Raw genomic sequence first — 17,643 nt, 5'->3', positions numbered from 1 at the left:
AATATGTGGGAGGAGGGGGAGGGAAATTGGAAACGGGGAGGAGGCAGAAATTTTAATTAAAAAAGAATAAAATAAAATAAAATAAGAAAACACATAGAATGTGAGCAGACTCACGGTGGGAGTGAATGAGGTTTAAGCAATGCTCAAAGACTAGAAGGTAGGATTAGCGATGAGAGTCATGGGTTTAGTGTAAAAAGATGCTGGCTAGCGCTGAGGGTGAAGAACAGCCATCACTGTTTCTTCTACAATCCCGATTTCCAAGAACAGAAGAGAATTTATCCTCAGGTGATAAAAGTAACTTTTGATTTAAAAAAAAAAAACTTCTATTTTACACACTTATAATAATAAGAAAACAAAACCACAGTTCTTACATTTCCTTTGTGTGAGTAATAAGCTTTGTCCTTTATCCACAGTTTCTATGGATTATTTCTTGACGGAAGTGCTGAAGATGGTCCATGCAATATAGAGATCTCACAACTTCCACTTGGTTAGTTAATTTACAGAGTTGCAGAGGCAATTGCATAAGGAAGGAAGATTATACCTGTCTAACTGCAAGTAACTGCTATCTCATGATGAATAATGCCTTATTCTAAAGAAATTCACAAAGACCTCTTAGAAACTTCTCAACAGTCTTCGAATGTCAGTGAGCTCTCCCTAAGGAGAACTCTTTGGCTCAGTTTATTACAAATATTATTTTGGATATATCTATGACTTTTACGAAAATTCCTCCCATGGAGTGCTGAGTGATTGTGCTAAATGCTTACTGAATTGTAGGAGGTTATTGTTTATATTATAAATATTTTAAGAATTATAATATTAAACCACAGTTTATTATCAGGTCTAAATTTAATGTTCCAATTTTTCTGTGCTCCCTAGGAAACATTTGGATACACTCTTCTGCAGTGTTCCAGTTTTGTCATTTAATTTATATTATTTAATTGATGTATTTATGGGCCTCTTTGTTCATATTTCTATATAAATTTATTTCTTGGCTGTAAAAAATGTTTAGTGTAAATAAACAGATTACTAAATAAGCTTATATGTATGCTACATCTTACTAGGGCTACTTTACATAAACAATTAGAAATTATTGCTAAATGCAATATGTTCCTTCTATAATTCTTATCTGTACAGTTATTGAAAAAGCAATTGTTATGTTTTCTATCATCACATAAATGGAAATTGCTGAGGAATACTAAAAACAAATTTGAAGTCATTTACTTATTAATAATAATAATTAGTCTTGTGTAAATTATCATCCGTCTCCAAGCTACGCATTTATTCAATTATTATTTACTCAGTTCTTACTCTAAAATGAATGAATTGTTTATACTCACTTAAGTTATTTTATACAATAATATAAATATTCAGATAGACTATAAAATTATTTTGTACTCCCTTTTGGTAGCATGTTATTGAAAAACAACTCCAAATTTATAAAACAGTTATACAAATGCTGAAAATAATCATTTACCTTTATCTGTACTGTACCTTAGCATGAATTTTTAAATAAAAAGTTCTACTTCCTCTATTAACTTTCTACCATGTGTCCATCTGTCCACTCAAGAGCTATCAAACATCTATATTTTACCACAATTTATTATCTATCATCTGTCTATCTATCATCTGTCATGCATCAACCTCATCATCATCATGTCATCCATGACTGCTTGTTTTTTATGTTTTCATTGTGAGAATTTAATTGCATCTTCTGGGCGGGAATACCATTTCAGTGACATGAAATATCAAAATATCTCAACTCCAGCTATATAGTATTTGTTTCTCAAAACACTGATGACAGTCTCTTGAATCATATGAGTATGGAGGAATTCAGCAGATCTCTGTATCAAAATAATTTCCCAATTTTTAATCTGTAATTAATAAGTAATTTGTAAAAGGATGATTCCTCTATGTGATTGTATTACCTACTGAAAACTTTCTAACTAGCTTTGCAAACTTTCATGTCAGTAATGTCATTTTATTTATTAATAGTTTGTAGTTGGGAACCTTTTGCCTTCACCACTCAATGACTTTTCATATATATTCACACTGTTTTGATGAATATCATATACTAATTAATATTTTGATTACCAATAAATAATGTTAATATTATATATTTCATATATATGAAAGTCAATGAGTATATGAATATATGAGAAATAGTTCTGGGAATATGAATATATACATATATGTGTATGTATGAATATATATGCCTGCTAATGATTTGTTTTAACAATCATTTACTGTAACTCTCTTCATGTTCAAATTTTCCTAGAACTGAAGATAAACAAAAAAAAAATAAACAATGGTGGAAACTTTCAGTGAAAGCTGGGAAGGATTTATTTTTCTGGGTTTCTCTAAATGGCCTCATCTGGAAGTTGTTCTCTTTGTGGTGATCTTGATATTCTACTTGATGACACTGACAGGCAATCTCTTCATCGTCATCCTATCATACCTAGATTCTCACCTGCACACCCCTATGTACTTTTTCCTCTCAAATCTCTCTGCTCTGGATCTCTGCTATACCACGAGTTCTGTTCCTCAGCTGCTGTCCAACCTCCGGGGTCCAGAGAAGACAATATCTTATGTTGGGTGCATGCTACAACTCTATTTTCTCCTCGCACTGGGTAACACAGAGTGTGTTCTTTTGGTGGTGATGTCCTTTGATCGCTATGCAGCTGTGTGCAAACCCTTGCCTTATTCTGTCCTCATGAATCCTCATTTCTGTCACCTGCTGGCTGCAGCATGCTGGGTAAGTGGCTTTACCACCTCAGCACTTCATTCCTCCTTTACCTTTTGGGTATCTCTGTGTGGACATCGCAAAGTGGACTACTTCTTCTGCGAAGTCCCAACACTGTTGAGGTTATCCTGTGTTGATATTCATGCAAATGAGCTGACCCTCATGGTCATGAGTGCCATTTTTGTTGTTATACCACTTATTCTTATCCTGAGCCCCTATGGTGCCATCATATGCACTGTTCTAAGAATGCAGTCCACTGCTCGACTTCAGAAAGTTTTTGGGACCTGTGGAGCCCATCTTACTGTTGTGTCTCTCTTTTTCATTCCAATCATGTGCATTTATCTTCAGCCTCCAACAGAAAATTCTCAAGATCAAGCCAAGTTCATTTCCCTCTATTATACTGTTGTCACACCTAGCCTGAACCCTCTCATCTATACTCTAAGAAACAAAGATATCAGAGGAGCAGTAAGGAGGCTGACTGGGTGTGAAAGGGAACAATGAGAGAGGCCTTCCACTGTGCAGTCTTTGAAAAGAAAGTCTGATCCTTTACAAAAGACACTTTGCTCTTTTCCAATCTCATCGGGTCACTGAATCATAGAACATAAAATACAGATTTTAATTTATTTGAGTAAGAACACCTTTTTTTTCAAAATATTAAATTATGTCAGGAACTCAGACAGTAAATTTTATGACTTTCTACTTTGAACAATACAAACAGAAATCTGTTCCAAATAGCTCACTTGTTCATTTGTCTGTTTAACTAAAGAACATATTCCTTACTGACATTACTTTTGAATCTTAATATGTCTTATTTTCTTTTAGATTCTTACTACTTTAGATGGATGTTCCTTTTGATCAAATAGAACTTTCTTATGGATAAAATTACAATCTAAGATAAAAGAGGAAATACTTGTATAAAATATTGTTTGTCATGGGTTACATGATAACAAATTAAGGGCACTTCTAAAATAATTAAAGGAAATTTGGCAATAAATCTTGAATATAAATATCCTTATTAAATTGAGTGGAAGAGGATGTTAGTAATTACTATAAAGTAAAAGAAATAAATCACGTAATTTTATTTAGTGATCTTAATGATGGTGAAATTATGTTTAATGAATTAAATCAGGGTAAATTATGTTTCTAACTCTTTATAAATATCTTCTTTTTAAAAATATCATTGTATTATAGTATGAGGCATTAGGTTTTAAAGAAAAATATTAAAATGAATAGCATTATTAGGGAACAATTTACTTAACAGTGCAGTAAACAATGGGCATTTTATTTTTTATGTATCTGTTAGGGTCATATAATATGCTATATTGTAGTATACTATATGTATTATATTGTGCTATAACTCACACAGACACACAGACACACAGACACACACACACATATATATATATAGTAATTCCTTGATCAAATAGATCAAATAGATGTCCTACAAAATTTTTACTCATCTCAAGATTTTTATTCTTTAAAAAAATTTTCAAAAGAGCAAAGTTCTTTTGAAATTTATATATAAATTTAAAAATATATATTTTTAAAATTAAGCTCCTAAAGTTTTCTTGTATATTAGGTTATATTTATGAAACAATTTGGGAAGAACTGATAACTCAAATAACTTCACTATTCTGATGCATAAACATATTTTTTCCTGCATTCCAAGTTTTGTCTCTATATATTTTGCTAAGTTGACCTCTGAGAGTTGCATAGTTTTGAATGTCACTGTCAGTACTGTAGACTACATCTGACTTTTGTAAACTGACTTATATCCTGCAATGGTGATGACTAAATAGCTCAGTTATGTTTTAGTCTGAATAAATTTATTTGAATTTCATGTGTGTAATATGCATGCATGTCTGTATTTGTGTTCACTTGTGTGTATAATGTGTGTGCATATGAATGTAGAGGCACAAGGTTGATTCCAGATGTCTTCCTTGATTGCTTTTCAAGTTTATTTATTGAAGCAGAGTCTCTCACTGCCTCCAAATATCACTAATGCTGAATAGTATGGATGGCCAACTTGTTCTGGCCCCAGATATATCCCCATGTGTTGTGGTTGAATAAAATGACCATCACAGATGATAAGGAGTAGAAAAATTAGGAGGTATGGCCTTGTTGGAGTAGGTATGGCCTTGTTTGAAGAAGTACGTCACTGCAAGGGCAGACTTTGAGGTCTCATATACTCAAGCTATGCCCAGTGTGGTTCAGTCTCTTTCTGCATCCTGAAGATCAAGATGTAGAACTCTTAGCTCCTTCTCCAGCACCATGCCTATTTGCATACTACCTGCTTCTCACACCATGACAATAATTGACTAAACCTCTGAAATTAAATATAAATGTTACTGTGGTCATGCTGTCTCACCACATCAATAGAAACCCTAATTGTTGGGTTTGGGGGGGTCATGCAAAGACGGGAACAGAGCACCAAAGTCTAATAAACCAGGAGCAAATTTTATTCGACAAACCAAATCCCAGGAAAACCAGAAGCAAAAAGAAAAGAGAAAAAAAAGAAAAACAAAACAAAACACCATGAGACTCAGAAGCTTATCAGCTAGCTGAGATCACAGCAAGAGATGGTGTTTGTTAGGCTGTTACAAAAGGCTGGTTTATAAACCCACTTTTTATAGGAGGGGCACCAAGCATTAGGTCTCAACAATAAAATTTTTATAATCTTGTCTTAACCCATGGGCCAGTCAATGGAGACCCTATGAGGGGGAGTGAGTTCTAATGTCAATGGGTAACTAGGCAGCTATCATGAAATAGGTTTCATAGGAGATTACAGTGAAAGTCACTAATTTCAAGAAAACAGATGTGTGAATTTTATTTTATTAATTTCAGGACTTTAAAGATCTTAACACATATTAAAATATTATCTTTGGGTATATTAGATATTTCATAAACCTTACAATGCTCATAGTTTATATAAAACTATATTTATTAGATCATAAGATTTCATTGAGTTATAAAATTTAATGTTATAAACATAGATTTGTTACTTCTAAAACATATTATAAATATATATACTTTAACAAATTTTTGTCTCGTTTATATAATGGATAATACTAAATTCATATGATTTCTTCCAAATATTCTTAGTATAAAACTGTTACTTGTAGGATTTCTTTATTTCTAAAAATCTTATGTTAAGTTTTCTTTTTATTACAAATGGTTTCAGAATAATTATTGTCTGTAAGATGAAGACTGTGTCTTTTTTCACATTGACAAATGGAGGCATCCTGTGACTAATAAATAACGACCTCTGGAACCTATCAATTTAGTAGACTACTAGCTTTCACCATCCAAAAGATGAGAATGTCATCAGGGTCATCTTGAGCCCATCGAAAAGCTTCCCCTAGCTTGCTGTACCTGAATTGTGTACCCATCAATATGATTTAATTTTGCCTTGATTTAAAAGTTTTCTTTTTCTGTAAAATTGTAAATATTTGTGTTCTCAGACGATGGTCATTTAAAAGGTCTCCAGAATAAACTATATCTTATCTTCTTTAAGAGTAGAGCTGTAGTCTTATGTTAATAATAACAATACTCCATGGTCTTAATAACTGAGAAAACCACAAATTCTGTGTGAATTTGTGATATTGTGTTTTGTTTAGAATAACAGGAATTTTTCCTTACAATTATTTACTTAGATTAGATCACAAGGAAAGGCCAAAAAAGTTCACTTGACTTCTTTTTCTTTTCTTTTCTTCTTTCTTTTTTCTTTTTTCTTTTTCTTTTTTTTTTTTTTTTTGGAGTTCCAGTGGGCTTTTATTGAGATAAATTAACAAAAAGAAGTAATCAAGATTTTACCAGCCATCTTTTCTAAACCATATATAAACTCTTTACTCAGGTTCATAGACATGTACATACAACGTAACACATCCCAACAAAAAACAGACCCCCCACTGGAACATTTGCCAATTAAACAGAAAGCCAATTCTCCCTTTCCCCAAAATATTTTCAAAGTTTTAAGTTCCCACTGTTCAAAATGGAACTGGTCCCTTGTGGCTAGGGACACTAGAATTTTCTCATATTTATTGAACAAAAATTGTAAGTTTTTTCTAATTTGTTTTGTTTCAAATAAGGGAAGTGACTTTGTTTTCTCCAGGCACCCTTCCCAAGAACCACTGGTTAAAATTCAGTAGCCTGTATCTTTAACTAACCCAGGCCCACCCCTTGCCCTGCCCAGCTTGTCTACTGGGGATTTAAATACACTTCTGTTGGAGTCTGTCGGCTTTGGAGGGACAGAGTCCAGGCCAGGCTAGCTCCCACTAAAATCCATTATAATAATGAACTAATTTAATGTTGAGATTTAAGTTTTGGTGCTGTGGAACAATGTTCTTATACACTATAAAGATTGGTTACTCATATTGGTTTAATAAAATGCTGATTGGTCAGTATAGAGGCAGGAAGGATAGATGGGGCAACCAGACTAGGAGAATTCTGGAAAGAGGAAAGGCAGAGATTCAGTCACCAGTCAGAGGCAGAGGAAGCAAGATTAGAATGCCTTACTAAGAAAAGGTACCAAGCCATGTGGCTAACACAGACAAAAATTGTGGTTTAATTTAAATTGTAAGAAATAGTTAACAATAAGCCTGAGCTAATAGGCCAAACAGTTTATTATTAATATAGGCCTCTGTGTGCTTCTTTGGGACTGAATGGCTACAGGACCAGGCAGGACCAAAACTTCTGTTTACATTTTGGGTCTGAGTTTTAGTACATGCAATTTTAATGTCAAATATTTAAATTATATTTGGATCCACATTTCATGTTATTTCATGTCAAATAACATGAATATGTAAAATTTATCTCTTAATGTTTTCAAGAACTCAGGGAGGATATTAGAAATCTCATTGAAATCTATCCTGTCTTGTAAACCAGAGTGGTGGTTGGGTCAGAGTTTTAATGTCGCCTTGGTTCAACAATAGTGCAGTATCAAGGGGAGGACATTCATGGAAAATAGTGTAACCTCAAAGTCCCTGCAGAGCATTAATTGACTCTTTGGGATTTACACTCCCAATGCTACAGTTAAGGAAATTAGTTCTTCTGTTTTTCTAAAATCTCCATTTGGTCTCAGATAAGACCTCTCTGGACACACTGAAAGCTCAGAGTTTCACCTTCTGCCTGCAAACAAGTACTTTACTGCCCGGTGGGCTCTCTCTTCTGTAGCAGAATCCAGGTTTAGGCACTGCTAGAGCTCTGAAGGACATCAATACCAACCAGCAGGTCAGTCACACAGTTAAGGGAGTGAAAGGTAAGACAACAATGGGCAGATGAACAGACTCAAGATGTGAGTATCTGAGCAGTGGTGGTGCACACCTTTAATCCCAGCACTCGGGAGGCAGAGGAAGGTGGATCTCTGTGAGTTTAAGGCCAACCTGGTCTATAAGAGCTAGTTCCAGGATAGGCTCCAAAGTTACAGAGAAACCCTGTCTCAAAAAAAAAAAAAAAAAGAAAAAAAAAAAAACCCAAAATATAAAACCAAACCAAACCAAAAAAGATGTGAGTAAACAGGTTTCAGGCATTACTTGAGCACTAGATAATGTTCTATGTAAAAACTCAGAATAGGAAAATTCTAGTCAGTATTGGTGATGGGGAACCATCACTTTTTTTCTCCTTCTTCAACACGGACTTTCAACTTAGAAGGAAGAACTTATCCATGGAACAAAAAGTAACTTTATTTCCTACCCATCCAACATGAAGAAATCAAGTCAGAAGTTTATACTTTTCTTATTTTCATCTGATGTTTGTCTCTTTTCTTAGATATGTTGCTAACTTTTCCTTATAGGAATTCATCAAATTGAAAGTGATAATTCACAGCTACCGGTTTGTTCATTTTAGTTAAGGTACTCAGTCGTAGAGGCTGTTGACGTAAAAGTCACCACTGTCATCTTAAGGGAGTTAAGAAATAATTTACTATGGATCCATTTTGAATGGCCTGGCAATAGAGATTTAGGTTACCTCAAAATCCATGTTTCAGTGTGGAAGCAGTTTCATGAACTTTTATAATTGTACAGAAAAAAGCTTTTAAATCAAGGCAAGATTAAATACATTGGTGGATGCATCAGAGATGTGGGTTATAAGATGGGAGAAACTTCTGTGGGCCCAAGATGCTATCTGATGGTATTCTTAGCTTTTGGGTTGGTGAAAGACAGGGTTTAGCTAAGTTAATAGATTTCAAATATTTATAACTACTATTCACAAGATGTTAGTTCAGAAAGAGAGATGAGCAAGAAGTGACTGTTCTGGAGGAGTAAGACTAGCCCAAGATAAGGTAACTAGCCTCCAGACCGGTAACATTCCAATTGTTCCTGCACAACTCCCATTCTAGTCAGTCAATTAGTCTTTGGAAGCATGGTTTCTTTTTGAGAACTTTTCTTCAAAGACAAGAAGAAAATTAAGTGTATCAAGGGAAGTAATTACAGCAATTGCACCCAAAATTGCCATGATGTGTTCCCAATCTAAGAAAAAAAGTTTAAAACTATTTTAGAAAACTTCCATCTTTAATCAAATGGCAGTAATCACTTCAATTTGAATTATTTTAAAATTTTCCATTATATGAATTCTTTCGAATTCAGTCATAGTTTTAAAGGAAGTTCTTTCTAAATATTGTATGAACTTGTTTCCCTGGACCCATCACTCAGTGAAATAGAATCGTTTCTTCTAGTTTACTGACACTGTCACATTGCTGCAAATTAGGATTAGGGTTAGCTGAAAGGCTAGAGACAAGATGTTTTCTCCAAATATTCCTGATGAAGTTTATTTCTATTTCAATATCTTTCTACAAGTGTTGCAATTACTATTAAGAGCCAAAATGTTAAAACTATAGATGATTTTATTAATCTTTTGTCATAGTTAATTAGGAAGTATCTCTCATTAGTCACAAGAGCATGTAAAACAAAACAGAGATGGTAATGTTGGAGAAAGCAAAAAATTCAGTAAACAAAAGATAGTTAAATCCTAAGTCACTCGATAGCTATGTAACAAATAGAAGATTTAATTTTCCAAAGAAAGATTAGAAATTTGCAGCTCAAAAAGGGTCATTGGTATTGATGAATTATGGTTTATGTTTTTAAAAATAAACAAATGTAAGACTCATTAGTGCAATATATTAACTTGAAAAAGGTCATTTAATGATTTATAAAATTGGCAATGTTTTTGTAGGAGAGAGTAAACAAGCATAGTGATTCAAACCTATACTTAGAATCTAAATACAATATTACTGATTGTCAGTTCCAAAGGGAACCCCAAAATGACAGTCTTCACTTAGCTCAAGCTGGACTATAGCAGGACTCTTAGTTGAGGTATAAAAGCTAATATGCAAAATTCCTTAGGAACCTGTGAAACAGATTTCTGCCCACCAGAAAGGGTCAGTTCCCTTGGCATATATCTAAGTTTACATATTAAAGCTCATGCTAGACTCTGAACTCTTTTTTTCCTATTCACATGTACCTGTTAGGTAGTTCAAAGCCCAAGTCAGCATCCTGGCCTTTCCCCCCTCTTCCTCTATTTTAAACTCCCAATCTGTTCCAGTTCACAAGGTTCCCTCTGCTCAGCATTTTTCTAGGTTTGCTTCTCTAACTCCAGTCATGGCCAGTCTGGTTCTTTTTCTCTCTGCTCTGGACTCTTCCAGATGCCTCTGGCTGTTCTGTCTTCCTTACTTACAATAAAAAACCTTATCCCTAACCATGGAACATCTATTCAAGGTTTTTTGTTTTTGCTTTTGTTTTTTCTGTGCACAATTTTCACTTATTTCCCTAAAGAAAAGACAATTTTTAGTGACAGCAGCTCAGTCTGTAGCTTGGGTAATTTTCTCCCTCATAGTCTAAATATGTACTTTCCTCTGTCTTTCCTGTAAGCCAGTCCATAATCTTCGAAGTACTCACTGGACTCTGCTTTCTTATTAAGAACCAGTCTGCCACCAACTTAGGCTTAACATCCATCTTATAACAAAAACAAACTGGGTTCATTCTGTTTATGATTAAACCTCTGTTTCTCAAGGGATGGGATTTGCTCTACCTGTAATTTTAACTACAAAAAATTTGTACTACCAGTTCCAGGAATGACAACCATGTCTCTGTTCCAAAAAATTGTCATCTTGCAGCCATACCTTTCAAGAGGGTTGCTATGGCAACTTTGTTATAAATATCTGTTGTTATGACCACCTTGCAATCAAGTCTTTGCTTCAGGAGGTCATTAGGAATAACTTTTTATGATGTTCAGCTCCTGTAATCCTACCTATTTTACCCATAAAATCCCCTATTTGGAAACCACCTACCCCCAAACTTTCTCACATTCAAGACTGAATTCTTCAACTCCACCTTAGGGAGAGGCAGCCCATGTGCATGAATAAAAAAACTTACTACTTTTACTTAAAACTAATTACTCACATTTTAACGTCTAGTTTCTTGAGTTCTTTATATATTTTGGAGATCAGACCTTTGTCTGTTGTGGGGTTGGTGAAGATCTTCTCCTTTTTTGTCTTAGTGACAGTGTCCTTTGCTTTACAGAAGCTTCTCAGTTTCAGGAGGTCCCATTTATTCAATGTTGCCCTTAATGTCTGTGCTGTTGGGGTTATACATAGGAAGCGATCTTCTGTGCCCATGTGTTGTAGGGTACTTCCTATTTTCTCTTCTATCAGGTTCAGTGTGTTCAGATTGATATTGAGGTCTTTGATCCATTTGGACTTGATTTTTGTACAAGGTGATAGATATGGGTCTATTTTCATTCTTCTACAGGTTGACATCCAGTTGTGCCAGCACCATTTGTTGAAGATGCTTTCTTTCTTCCATTGTATACTTTTAGCTCCCTTATCGAAAATGAGGTGTTCATAGGTTTGTGGGTTAAAATCCGGATCTTCTATACAATTCCATTGGTCAACTTCTCTGTTTTTATGCCAATAGCAAGCTGTTTTCAATACTGAAGCTCTGTAATAGAGTTTGAAGTCAGGGATGGTAATGCCTCCAGGACAATAAAATTATTTATGTAAACTCTGTAAAGTTCAAATGTTAACCAATTTAAAATTTGCAAAATTATCAGTATAAATTCAAACTTTTCCAATTCTCTAAGGAGTTTGTGCTATTTTTTCAAGTGTGTGATCATCTGGGCACCAACTTTTAAAATCTATTTGCCCAATTACTTAGTCTTAATTGCTATAGTAACTGATATTTTTGTAGAGTATAGGGAATCTATTTTGTGTTCATTTGAATTTTTCTCATGTTTCTTCCTTACAAGAGTTTGGTTGTGTCTTCTGAGCAGTAGTGACACTTCAGTGACATCTTGTTTCAAATTATCGCATCAGTAGCCATGGAGTACTGGTTTGTGTCATCACTAGTGAGCTAACAGTGTGTAGTTATGGAGACATCAGCAAGGTTTCTGTACTATGAAGTTTACTTTGTGATTAACAAGTAATTTACAAAGGTGTATTTTAGAAAATGTAAATAATCTATGTCTCAGAAAATATATCAACAACTTTTGCTTTCATTCATGTCATCTAGCAATCATCCATTTTATACTTTATAGTTAAACTTCTAGCAAATAGAATACTTTTCTCTTCTCTTACTGATTTTTCTCTTTTTTCATAGAATATGAGTTTGATGATGCTTTATATTCTTTAGTCAACAACTGTGATTATTTTTCTTAACACTCAAGTTTTCTTAGAAGTGAAGATAAAACAAAAGAGAATGTAAACTAGTATGGAAAAAAATCAATGCAAGTTCTGAAGGGTACTTCATTCTTCTGGGTTTTTCTAAGTGGCCTCACCTGGAGGTAGTTCTTTTTGTGGTGATCTTGATATTCTACTTGGCAACACTAACAGGAAATCTCTTCATTATCATCCTGTCACACTTAGACTCACAGCTACATACACCCATGTACTTCTTCCTGTCAAATCTCTCAGCCCTGGATATTTGCTACACCACTAGTTCTGTCCCTCAGCTGCTATTCAACCTCTGGGGCCCACAGAAGACGATATCTTATGCTGGTTGTATGTTCCAACTCTATTTTGTCCTTGCTTTGGGTACCACAGAGTGTGTTCTTTTGGTGGTGATGTCCTATGACCGCTATGCAGCTGTGTGCAAACCCTTGCATTACTCTGTCCTCATGAATCCTAGTCTCTGTCACATGCTAGCAGCAACCTCCTGGATATGTGGCTTTTTGGACTCAGCACTTCATTCTCTCCTCACTTTCTGGGTACCTCTGTGCGGAAATCACCAAGTAGATCACTTCTTTTGTGAAGTACCAGCACTGCTCCAGTTATCCTGTGTTGACACTCGAGCTAATGAGATGACTCTACTGGTTGCAAGCTCTTTATTTGTTCTCATCCCCCTCATTCTCATTTTCACTTCCTACGGTGCTATTGCTCAAGCTGTCCTAAAGATGCACTCAAACACAGGATTTCAGAAAGCATTTGGAACCTGTGGAGCCCATCTTATGGTTGTATGCCTCCTTTTCATTCCAGCCATGTGCATTTATCTTCAGCCTCCAACAAAAACTAATCAAGATCAAGCCAAGTTCATCGCACTCTTCTACACTGTCGTCACACCTAGCCTGAACCCTCTCATCTATACTCTAAGAAACAAAGATGTCAGAGGGGCAGTAAGGAGGCTGATGAGTCAGTAATATCTTGAGTACTACTGACATTAGTGGTGTGATGGTTCCCCAGTTCACCCGTTCATTATCGGATCACTTTTCTACTCAATCAGTGAGATTTGTTTATAAGTTCTCACAGACTCACACAGTACTATGGTGGATATAAATAAACTTTATCTGCCTAAGACAACTTTTTTGAACATAGCTTTGTTAAAAGTCAGATTTTAAAAGCATCAATTTTATCCTCAGATTATAACTCTAATGAACACAAATCTGATCAATCTTATATGTGACTTGCTGTATTTGTCAATGAAAGATCTGTTTTTAATTCCTAATGAAATAAGATGGTATAATATAAAATATTTGTAGTGTATTTTTAACCTTTTAGTTTCTATGCAGAATATTTTTTATGTTGTACTTTTTGTTTAAGGCATAATTAAATGTGTGATACATTTTCCCCTTCATAAACAAGTGCCAGAATGAATTTTGCTCCATGTTTTTGATATTCTACTGTAAGAATGAATATAAATTCATGAATTATGGCAAGCATATCTGAAGTACATGAAGATTTATTCTTACATATGATTTTCTGTGATGCAACATGTAGCAGTATTATAGAAGGTTGATTATTGTACTATCGTTAATATGTTGCTTTCTAAAGACAATTTTCCTCAATTTTAAGATAAGTTTTTCTCCTATTTTCACTTTTTAAAATATATAGACCTTTTCTATCTGAATAGATTTTTTTCCTTTGGGATATTGCATAACTATAACATATGTGGTATTGAATATCAGACACATTTGTACAATTGTCTCCTTAAACATATAGTCATGTAACCTAAAACAGTAACCAAAGTTATCTTAGAGAGAAAAACATAATTGATTTGTACTTTTCAATTCAGCAACATGAATGGCTTGCTATTTTTTATAGTTATGAATTATTGACTTTCTAAGTAAGAAGATTAAAGGGAAAATCATGAGTGTGTTGTCTATGTATAAACTGTCTTTCAGTGACAAAACTTAGGCATGAATTTTTTTTTCTGTTTCTGGGGGTCCATTGTTAATGCTAACCACAAAAGTATCCACTACTCTGTAACTGCAGCAGAAGTGACATCATCTCCTTTCAGTCCTATAAGAACGTGAAGCAGAGGTGCTGAGGAGTCTGCCCCTGGATAGCACACACTCACCCGTCCAGATGGAACCCCTCAGCACCTCTGCTTCACTGGTCATTAATATCACTTAATATCAATGGACTCAATTCACCTGTAAAGAGACACAGGCTAAGAGATTGGACGAGAAAACAGGATCCAACATTCTGCTGTTTACAAGAAACACACCTCAACCACAGAGACAGACATCTACTCAGAGTAAAGGAATGGGAAAAGGTTTATCAAGCAAATGGAACTAAGAAACAAGCAGGTGTGGCCATACTAATTTCTAACAAAGTTGACTTCAAACTAAAATCAATCAGAAGAGATGGAGAGGGTCATTTTTTACTCATAACAGGAACAATTTATCAGAACAAAGTCTCAATCCTGAATATCTATGCCCCTAATATAAAAGCACCCACTTATGTAAAAGAAACATTACTAAAACTCAAGGCAGTCATCAAACCACACACACTAATAGTAGGAGATTTCAACATTCCTCTCTCACGAATGGACAGGTCAATCAGACAGAACCTCACAGAGAAATAAGAGGATTAAGGGAGGTAATGAATCAAATGGGCTTAACAGACATCTATAGAACATTTCACCCAAATAGGAAAGAATATACCTTCTTCTCTACAGCTTGAAAATTGACCACATACTCGGTAACAAAGCAAACTTACACAGTTACAAAAAAATATTAGTAACCACCTGTGTCTTATCAGATCATCATGAATTAAAGTTAGAATTCAACAACAATGCTACCCCCAGAAAGCCTACGAACTCATGGAAACTGAACAGTCAACTTCTGAACCACACCTGGATCAAGGAAGAAATAAAGAAAGAAATTAAAGTCTTTCTTGAATTCAATGAAAACCAAGACACAACATACTCAAAACTATGGGACACTATGAAAGCAGTGCTAAGAGGAAAGTTCATAGCACTAAGTGCCCACTTAAAGAAAATGGAGAAAGCACACATTGGAGACTTAATAACCCACCTGAAGGCTCTAGAAAAAAAAGAAGCAGACTCACCTAGGATGAGTAGAAGACTGGAAATAATCAAACTGAGGGCTGAAATCAACACAACTGAAACACAGAAAACAGTCAATGAATCAATGAAACAAAAAGCTGGTTCTTGGAGAAAATCAACAAGATTGATAAACCCCTATCCAAGCTAATCAAACAGCAGAGAGAGAATATGGAAATTAAAAGATCACAAACGAAAAGGGAGACATAACCACAGACACAGCAAATTCAGAGAATCATTAGATCTTACTACAAAAGCTCTTTGCACAAAATTGGAAAATGTAAAAGAAATGGACACTTTTTTGGATAAGTACCATATACCAAAGTTAAACCAGGACCAGGTGAACAATCTAAATAGACCTGTTAGTCGTGAAGAATTAGAAGTTGCTATAAAAAAACTCCCTACCAAAAAAGTCCAGGTCCAGACAGCTTCAATGCAGAATTCTACCAGAACTTCCAAGAAGACCTAGTATCTATACTCCTTAATGTATTTCACAATATAGAAACAGAGAAGTCATTGCCAAATTCCTTTTATGAAGCTGCAGTTACTCTGATACCAAAACCACACAAAGACCCAACCAAGAAAGAGAATTACAGGCCAATCTCATTCATGAACATCGATGAGAAAATCCTCAATAAAATACTGGCAAACCGAATCCAAGAACACATTAGAAATATTATCCATTATGATCAAGTAGGCTTCATCCCAGGGATGCAGAGCTGGTTCAACATACGATAATCTATAAATGTAATCCATCATATAAATAAACTGAAAGAAAAAAAATATGATCATTTCATTAGATGCTGAAAAAGCATTTGACAAAATTCAACATCCCTTTATGATAAAGGTCTTAGAGAGATTAGGGATACAAGGGTCATACCTATTTATAATAAAAGCTACTTATAGCAAACCAAAAGCTAACATCAAATTAAATGGAGAGAAGCTCAAAGCCATCCCACTAAAATGAGGAACACGACAAGGCTGTCCACTCTCTCCATACCTCTTCAATATAGTGCTTGAAATTCTAGCAGTAGCAATAAGACAACATAAGGGGATCAAAGGTATTCGAATTGGAAAGGAAGAAGTTAAACTTTCATTATTTGCAGATGATATGATATTGTACATAAGCGACCCCAAAAACTCCACCAAAGAACTTCTACAGCTGATAAACACCTTTAGTAGTGTGGCAGGATACAAGTTCAATTCCAAAAAATCAGCTGCCCTCCTATACACAAAGGATAAGGAAGCAGAGAAAGAAATCAGAGAAGCATCATCCTTCACGATAGCCACAAATAGCATAAAATATCTTGGCATAACTTTAACCAAGGAAGTGAAGAATCTATTTGACAAGAACTTTAAGTCTTTGAAGAAAGAAATTGAGGAGGATACCAGAAAATGGAAGGATCTCCCTTGTTCTTGATAGGGAGGATCAACATAGTAAAAATGACAATTCTACCAAGTGCAATTTATAGACTCAATGCAATCCCCATTAAAATCCCATCAAAATTCTTCACAGATCTTGAGAGGATATTAATCAACTTTATATGGAAAAACAAAAGACCCAGGATAGCCAAAACAATCATATACAATAAAGGAACTTCTGGAGGCATTACCATCCCTGACTTGAAACTCTATTACAGAGCTTCAGTATTGAAAACAGCTTGGTATTGGCATAAAAACAGAGAAGTCGATAAATGGAATCGTGTAGAAGACCCTGATTTTAACCCACAAACCTAAGAACACCTGATTTTTGATAAAGGAGCTAAAAGTATTCAATGGAAGAAAGAAAGCATCTTCAACAAATGGTGCTGGCAGAAATGGTTGTCAACATGTAGAAGAATGAAAATAGATCTATATCGATCACGATGCACAAAACTCAAGTCCAAATGAATTAAAGACCTCAATATCAGTCTGAACACACTGAACCTGATAGAAGAAAAAGTGGGAAGTACTCTACAACATATGGGTACAAGAGATCACTTCCTACGTATATACCCAGCAGCACAGACATTAAGAACAACATTGAATAAATGGGACCTCCTGAAACTGAGAAGCTTCTGTAAAGCAAAGGACACTGTCACTAAGACAAAAAGGCAACCCACTGATTGGGAGAAGATCTTCACCAACCCTGCA

At 34.8% G+C, this 17,643-nt stretch overlaps 2 protein-coding genes across 2 annotated transcripts; both read left to right on the top strand.

Annotated features, from left to right (window-relative positions):
* Positions 1 to 2,305: 2,305 nt before the first annotated feature.
* LOC130863936 (olfactory receptor 2J3-like) lies at positions 2,306 to 3,241 on the top strand. Its single transcript, XM_057754265.1, has one exon. The coding sequence runs from the start codon at positions 2,306 to 2,308 to the stop codon at positions 3,239 to 3,241; it is 936 nt and encodes a 311-aa protein (XP_057610248.1).
* Positions 3,242 to 4,872: 1,631 nt separating this feature from the next.
* On the top strand, positions 4,873 to 14,212 carry LOC130863409 (olfactory receptor 2J3-like). The gene is made up of 4 exons (XM_057753347.1): positions 4,873 to 4,890; positions 7,913 to 7,997; positions 12,438 to 13,355; positions 14,181 to 14,212. Exons 1-4 carry the CDS (start codon positions 4,873 to 4,875, stop codon positions 14,210 to 14,212), a joined length of 1,053 nt encoding a protein of 350 aa, XP_057609330.1.
* Positions 14,213 to 17,643: the final 3,431 nt, after the last annotated feature.

This window comes from Chionomys nivalis, chromosome 21, assembly GCF_950005125.1.
Source record: "Chionomys nivalis chromosome 21, mChiNiv1.1, whole genome shotgun sequence".
In the NCBI taxonomy this organism is placed as follows: Eukaryota; Metazoa; Chordata; class Mammalia; order Rodentia; family Cricetidae; genus Chionomys; species Chionomys nivalis.
This window is presented reverse-complemented; position numbering and strand designations above follow the sequence as displayed.

Coding starts and splice junctions, on each gene's coding strand:
- LOC130863936 (XM_057754265.1), top strand. CDS start 2,306: ATGGTGGAAACTTTCAGTGAAAGCTGGGAAGGATTTATTTTTCTGGGT.
- LOC130863409 (XM_057753347.1), top strand. Junction 7,998..12,437: donor CACAGTTAAGGGAGTGAAAG/GTAAGACAACAA, acceptor AATGTAAACTAG/TATGGAAAAAAATCAATGCA. Junction 13,356..14,180: donor GGCAGTAAGGAGGCTGATGA/GTCAGTAATATC, acceptor AACCTAAAACAG/TAACCAAAGTTATCTTAGAG.